This window comes from Dreissena polymorpha, chromosome 1, assembly GCF_020536995.1.
Source record: "Dreissena polymorpha isolate Duluth1 chromosome 1, UMN_Dpol_1.0, whole genome shotgun sequence".
NCBI classification, from domain to species: Eukaryota; Metazoa; Mollusca; class Bivalvia; order Myida; family Dreissenidae; genus Dreissena; species Dreissena polymorpha.
In genome coordinates this window covers 3194676-3202763 of record NC_068355.1, presented here as the reverse complement: position 1 = coordinate 3202763, position 8088 = coordinate 3194676, and the positions used below count along the sequence as shown (strand labels likewise).

General features: G+C 34.1%; 1 protein-coding gene across 3 annotated transcripts in view; it reads left to right on the top strand.

Annotated features, from left to right (window-relative positions):
- LOC127868748 (uncharacterized) overlaps window positions 1-7878 on the top strand; it is a 22355-nt gene extending 14477 nt beyond the window's left edge. For all 3 annotated transcript variants that reach the window (XM_052410776.1, XM_052410793.1, XM_052410785.1), the window contains 7 exons: window positions 107-182; window positions 385-465; window positions 2528-2619; window positions 2971-3094; window positions 4459-4565; window positions 6989-7116; window positions 7338-7878. In XM_052410776.1, the coding sequence (XP_052266736.1) occupies window positions 438-465; window positions 2528-2619; window positions 2971-3094; window positions 4459-4565; window positions 6989-7116; window positions 7338-7548 (690 nt within the window). In that variant the 5' untranslated portion in view covers window positions 107-182; window positions 385-437 and the 3' untranslated portion in view covers window positions 7549-7878. The remainder of the gene's footprint in view (window positions 1-106; window positions 183-384; window positions 466-2527; window positions 2620-2970; window positions 3095-4458; window positions 4566-6988; window positions 7117-7337) is intronic.
- The last annotated feature ends 210 nt before the right edge of the window (window positions 7879-8088 follow it).

The window sequence follows — 8088 nt, the reverse complement described above, 5'->3', positions numbered from 1 at the left end:
TTGTGCTGGGGATGATGTACTTTCATAATCGTTTAGTGTTAACTAGTAACTACATTATATTTTCCTTTTCAAAATTATATGTAGGTTTGTTTTTCGTTTTTTTCAGCGGGTTTGATTGGTTGCATTGTGGCTGGTGTCGTGGTAATTACCACATCTGTAATAACCTGTGTCGTTGTTAAACGGTATGTTTAATTTAACAGTTGTGTTATATATGCCTTCCGAGTTCCTTATTATGATGTTTCATTGAGTTCAGTTTATGTAGATAAATTAATTGTTAATATATCAACATATTAAGTAAAACCAAAAAAATCCTATGCCATGCTTTCAATTAGCTTAATTTAAACTATGCGTTCATTTCAAAAACGTTTTAACATTTTTATATAGGAGAAAGGAAAACAGTAAGAGGACAGAGGGAGGCAACAAAATGTTCAACAGAGATGATGACGGCAAACGAAGAAAATAAAAGTACAGTAAATTACTATTACTACTACCACCACCAATACTACTACTACTACTACTACTACTACTACTACTACTACTACTACTACTCTACTAACTACTACTACTACTAACTACTACTACTACTACTACTACATCTACTACTACTACTACTCTACTACTACTACTACTACTGATACTACTACTACTACTACTACTACTACTACTACTACTTCTAACTACTACTACTACTACTACTCTACTACTACTACTTCTACTACTACTACTACTACTACTACTATACTACTACTACTACTACTACTAGCTACTACTTACTTCTACTACTACTACTACTACTACTACTACTACTACTACTTCTACTACTACTACTACTACTACTACTACTAACTACTTACTACTACTACTACTACTACTACTACTACTACGAACTACTACTGACTACTACTACTACTACTACTCCTACTACTAGTACTACTACTACTAACTCCAGACTACTACTCTACTTACTACTAGCTACACTACTACTACTACTACTACTACTACTACTACTACTACTACTACTACTACTACTACTACTACTACTACTACTACACTACTACTACACTACTACTACTACTACTACTACTACTACTACTACTACTACTACTACTACTACTACTACTACTACTAACTACTACTACTACTACTACTACTACTACTACTACTACTACTACTACTACTACTACTACTACTACTACTACTACTACTACTACTACTACTACTACTACTACTACTACTACTACTACTACTACTACTACTACTCTACTACTACTACTACTACTACTACTACTACTACTACTACTACTACTACTACTACTACTACTACTACTACTACTACTACTACTACTACTACTACTACTACTACTACTACTACTACTACTACTACTACTACTACTACTACTACTACTACTACTACTACTACTACTACTACTACTACTACTACTACTACTACTACTACTACTACTACTACTACTACTACTACTACTACTACTACTACTACTACTACTACTACTACTACTACTACTACTACTACTACTACTACTACTACTACTACTACTACTACTACTACTACTACTACTACTACTACTACTACTACTACTACTACTACTACTACTACTACTACTACTACTACTACTACTACTACTACTACTACTACTACTACTACTACTACTCTACTACTACGACTACTCTACCTACTACTACTACTACTACTACTACTACTACTACTACTACTACTACACTACTACTACTACACTACTACTACTACTACTACTACTACTACTACTACTACTACTACTACTACTACTACTACTACTACTACTACTACTACTACTACTACTACTACTACTACTACTACTACTACTACTACTACTACTACTACTACTACTACTTCTTCTACTACTACTACTACTACTACTACTACTACTACTACTACTACTACTACTACTACTACTACTACTACTACTACTACTACTACTACTACTGCTACTACTACTACCACTACTAATGCCACTACTACTAATACAAACATTACAAAGTTTACATTACTTTCAAGTTTCAAGAAGTTACTTAGTTAAGTACAAGCTTAGCAAAAGGAAATACCTCTAAAATACGGCAACACTTGTTGTGGCCTAACAATTTAATTTCAGGTTGATTTCTTTTCTAGTTTTTAATATATTCTTCGTACAAAATTTAGGAGAAAAATAACAAAGTGCAATACTTTAAGGGTCCTATCTTCGCAATGTTCTATTGGCTTTGATTGGTTTATAAATTCAACGTAACGTGTATGCTAAGATGGTCCGAACAATTGATGACGATTAATAAAAACTCGGTGAGTAAGAGAGCGGGACCCCACAAGTGCAACATGAATGACTAACGGACTGACAGTGCGGAAACTTTATGCCTCACATTAAAAGCATTACACCAAGTACTATTATTAATGTATGCCCTTTCAGTCCATCTGAGTAAAAGGTTAAGAAACTATTAAATGGTGAACATCTTAACAAATAAATACATCTTGTGTTTGCAGAGGATGCCATGAACAAGGCTGAGATGCTGAAAACTGAGCTGGAGGAAAAGGTCACTCAGGACAAAATTGAGTTGAACAAGATCATCGTGCAGGTACTGTTGTTATATATATTAACATAACTTATATCTACGCTATCTGAATAATGAGCAAACATAAATAATGTTGATGATTTAAATTGATTCATGTAACAAATTAAACAGGAAATACGTTAAAATGAATCACAATATAGTTATAGTTCTAAGTGACTCATTCCGGGACGAGCCTTGTATATTTTGTTGGGATTTAACTGATAATGTGAACACCTTAAGCGAATACCTCCTAATGCCATCACCACTATTGACCACGTTTATATTGCTAAACACCTCTTTATGGAGATGAACAAAATTACAAATATTGTTATTCTAATTACACAGTGATCCATGCATTTGCTTGTTTATCTTCAGTTAAAGGCAGAGAATGATGCATTGAACGCAGAGAAACATTCAGTAGAACAAGAAAGCTCCCTTATCCAGGAAGAGCTAGTCGGAGTAAAACAGGAGAGGATCAATCTTGAGGATGCAAACGCAGGTAAGTTGGAAAGCAACAATGATAAGCATCACGATCGTCATGCTAAATTAAATTTTGATTTTGTACACTTTCTGACTAACTCTAAGTACACTAGTTTGCATTTTTGTTAATAGATACCAATGACATGACATAATTGCTGATGTGTCTTAGGTAAACAGTGTCAAATGAACTGGTTACTTAGGCAACTCAGTTTGGATGCGTTAAATGAATTATTTTCCTATGTAACTTATATACTTGTATTTTAACTAAATGATTATCAAGTTAATAAGGTAAGTGGATTTAAATTAAGTAAACACTAAGATTACTCACGTGAGTAGTATTGTGAATATAAAGGTATTCTGGTAACATACAGTGGCGTTTAAGAAAGATTTATCTAGGAAATCCCGATCGTTGGCATAGAATTGTAACACTTATGTAGTTAATATTTCAGGATTTAATAGATAATATAATTAAGGTAACTCAAACATTTGGCTGTACATTAAATTGTACGTTTTTTCTTAACGCATATTCAGAGCGTTAAATTTTATGGTTATAACTCTTGTGCGAAGATATGATTGCCTATGTAAATTAGTTAAGTAGTGCTAAATATGGTTACATTTGGCGACTCATTTAAGTGGTGTTGAATTTGTAACGTGACAACGAATGTCAGTTTTTAAGGGCTATCTAGTTTGTTCCAGTCATTTGCGTGAGATGCTTTTGATATCCTCAGTAACCAAAGTCGGTGGGACTAAAATGATTCTGGTTATGTAGGTTAGAAAGTTCAGTTGCTTTAAATTAAATACACAACTCACGGTTTTACCGTACAGTGATGATGGTTATTAAGGTAACGTTATTCACTGTCGTAAACTGATAAGGGTAACGGTGGTTTCTAAAGGGTATATTTAACGCAAGTCATGTACGGTTAATTAAATGTTTTAACATAAAGCTCAAATTAGAAGCGTAAAATGATATCACGCTTAATCCATCAGTGTGCTGCGTTAACATGAATGGTTTAAAAAATGCGAATAGCGTTCATAAATATTGGCTATCTAGATGCCTTTGGTGCGTATTTTGGAGCAAAACACATTAATGACTATATTTTATAGCGCAGGTGACGTGCATGTGGCCTTTGGTAATTCCTTTTAGATGAATCACAAAACTAAGCCAAATAAGCTTAAAATTACCATGTCAATTGCATCAAAAAAATTAAAATATTCCATGCAATGATTATCTGATTATTCCCAATTTTAAATTGTGTATTAAACTGAAATTTTCATGCTTAGGGTTTCCTATTTATTTCTCACATCAAACACATGGGCGTCGCCCACAAAATATAGCGCATACGAATGTCTGTAAATCACGTATTTTGGTCTGAATCGTTTAAGGTCTACAACTGAAGCTAGAGCTAAGCGAGCAGACGAGAAAGCAAATGGCGAACGAGATTGGGGTCATGACCATAGAGAAAACATACATAAATGATCAACTCAACGCCGTAAGAAATAAAATGTTATCATAGGTTTTTATTACGTTCAATTGTATGCGAATCCTGAGCTGAGAGAAGGCAACCATCACGAAGCAACTAAACACCTTAGAAAATTATATCAACACAAATAAATTGTTAATAATCGTATGTGAGTCATGACCAGAGACACAGCCGATATCACTATACGCATCAACGCCATACAATATTTATGAAAAGTTAATTTTTATATGTTTACATATAACATATACAATTGCGCAAAATCAGACAAAGCAACATAAATTAAAATAAAAAGCTCATTATTTAATATAACAATAAGAACAACGCATTGCTACACAGGTGATCACACACAACTTTATATTGCCATATAGATACTATGTAATCGTTTGCGCTGTATAGTAAGATACTTGTAAGGTTATGTGAGTTTTAAACTAGCAAACTCTACCTCTAAGGCATTGTTCACTCGAAGACACTGTGTATACCTAGATTATTCATTCATTTACATGAACAGCTTTGAAATCGAATCTATTTGTCCAACAGTCTATGATTCTGCAAAAGAGGACAAACAATCTAGCAAATCAAATCAAACATCTTCTAGAAAAATTTGAAAATGCAACAAACATTCTACAGGGCCATCAAGTCACGTATTTAAAAAAACACTTGTACCCATCTCGAGCCCATATTTAAAATTAAATATCAACGAAACTTCGGGAAAATGTTTATTATGGCCATATATAATAAGCCATTTAATTTGGTTTATGAGAGGTCGAAACCTAGATCACTTGGTTTAATCGATGCACCTTGAATTCAGATCAGCGATACATAGCCCTAATGAACCCTTTGTATAATGTGTTACATAATACAAATAATGTTAGTGTTTTATAGCATGACATTACTCGTCACATATTGATACAAAAATACTTCATACAAAGGACTTGTAAAACTCTTAAATAAACTTAAAAAAGCTCAGATGTATAAGCTAGTTGTCTGGTATGTGTAAAAGTTCATAGTGTGCTCCTCTTATTTCCGAAAAGAAAGACCTTACACGAGAAAGGACGCACCGAAACGACAAGAGTAGACAAATGGGACTTTCCGACGTCCGTCGTTAGCCGGAAGCTCTACAATACATGACTGTCACACAAAAAAATCTTAACAGTGGCAAACAATATCGTTAGTACAACATTTTTCAAACATATGTGCAGTATAGTTGGCAATACAGAGTGGAAAGAGCGAAATATCGAACTCGTGTGCACTGATTGGTAGATTGAACGAGATCATTTTACTTATAGTAGACGCATTTATACTTCGTTAACAATCTACTGTCAAAATACTTCGTTATTAAGTTCAACACACCGAAATTCTTGCAATGCAATATTGGCTTAAGATAGTACATCGTTATGCGTCACAATTCAAGTAAAAAGCTAATGGACGGAACAGAAAAAAATGTCACGACAACACACAACTCAGCTGAAAACAATGTCAGCTTAACCCTAATTTCGAAAAATATCCAAACATATTAAAGAAAAAATCTTGCGACTGTGTAACCCCATGTAACAAACTACCGTACCGAAGAAGAACACAATACATCATTTTAGAAGACAGAGGAGCCTCTTGCTTTAAACCTAATGATCTAGATTATATATGTCACACAATACAATGCACTGAATATAACAGACACATGATTAATATATGTATTCATTCCTTCTACCAATATCTGATCTGAATTAGGGGGCGATTAAATGTTAGATTACTAGTAAGTCATTGGTATTGTGATTCTGTTTACAAATCTCCAACGCACAATTTTTATGGACAAAACGTTCTTGCGTCTTAGCAAAACTCACATGCATTCTGAACACGTTTTTTATTGTTTTTTTACTGGTATGTGTTCGATATATAGAATACTTCGTTGTTTGGGCCTTAAATATTAGACTACCATAGGTTTACCATAACTTATCAGTTATCCAATTTTTTTCTCTATAACACAATAAGTAAGTGATCGTTAAAAACACGCCAACAGGCATTCGACAACTATAGTGCACAAGTTGAGAAGAGGCCACTTAATGACCTTGATATCTGCGACCAACGCATATCTATCACGTTTGACAGATTCACAAATTCAATCGATCTTCAGAATAACACACATGCTTCCTCGACAGCGCCGGGAGTTCACACATGTTCTATGTAAGGCCCATTTTACGTTCGACGTACAATCACCGGGCGAAATTGTATTCATTACATTCATGTATGATCATACAACCATAAACAGAAACAGAATTTTAATATAAGAATCATGAATAACTGTTGTAGTACACAACGCACATCAAGAAGTCTGGGATTTTCTAACAAAAAATAAACGTTTATGCTATTCTATTAATTATATGCTGATTGGATGAAAGTTATTTACGTTTCATAACTTTTTCTTCTCGTGCTACCAGTTGACCACTGACAATGACAGGCTGCGAGCAGAAAATACAACGCTCAAGCGCCAGCATGACAGATTCAAGGACGAACAAGACGAAATCGTCGAGGACAAGAATCGCCAGATCAAAGAGACCGAACGATGGTACGATAGATATAAAGACTTTGTAAATAGTCATTGTTAAATCAAATGACAGCTTATGCAATTCAGTCTACACTTATACTAACAATTTTCAGTATGTTTTTCAAAACGTTTGTTCATAATTGATAAAATGTACTGTATAGTTCACGGAGGGGTCAGAAACACAAACATTTTGTATTCATTTCTTTCTCCCCGTGTTTATCAGTGTTGTTCTCCCTTGACAGCCAGAAAATAATTGTGCAGTTCGAGCACAACATCGCCGGTCTCATGAAGGAGTGCGTGTCTTCAAAGGAGGCACTTGAAAGATCAGTGGTTGAAATGAAGGTTCTAGAGAAGGAGAGAAAGGAACACAGTGAGTCACGCATTAACCATAAGGGCATACAAACAGTACACTTTTATTCGATGAAAGTTTTGAACATCTTTGTCGTAGATTAAATAAAATGAGTGGTTACATTTAACGGCACCTAACCAAAACTGCCAATACCGAACATATAGTGCGTTACCTCCTAATAAACAAAACGGCACAGGATCATATAAACAAATATGTTTTTCCTGGCGGTAAATTTGTTCGTTTCATTTCTGTTGTTACAATTTACTGTTTTCACATACAATATATCCCAAGGACTTTCAAACATTCATTCAGTAAATTCGATTATTATGCCAAGTAACAGAAATTTCGATTCGCAGTGGAAAACCTTAAGCGTTCAATCCTTTTTTTAAGTTGCGCGCACGGTTGTACATTGCTGATATTGTCCATGTCTTCAATGTAATTTATACTTCCAAGCAAGGTTTATTTATTAAAAGGCAGTAAACTTTTAGTGAAGTCATTGTTATAATGAGCGACGATTTAGTTTGTAAAACGCGCGTATTTTATTTGTCAAATGCGGGCATTTGATAATGGATGAAATATAAAAAGCACCTGATCATAGCTGAAAGTAAAGAACAACAACACAACTTATTGGTTTTATATCATAT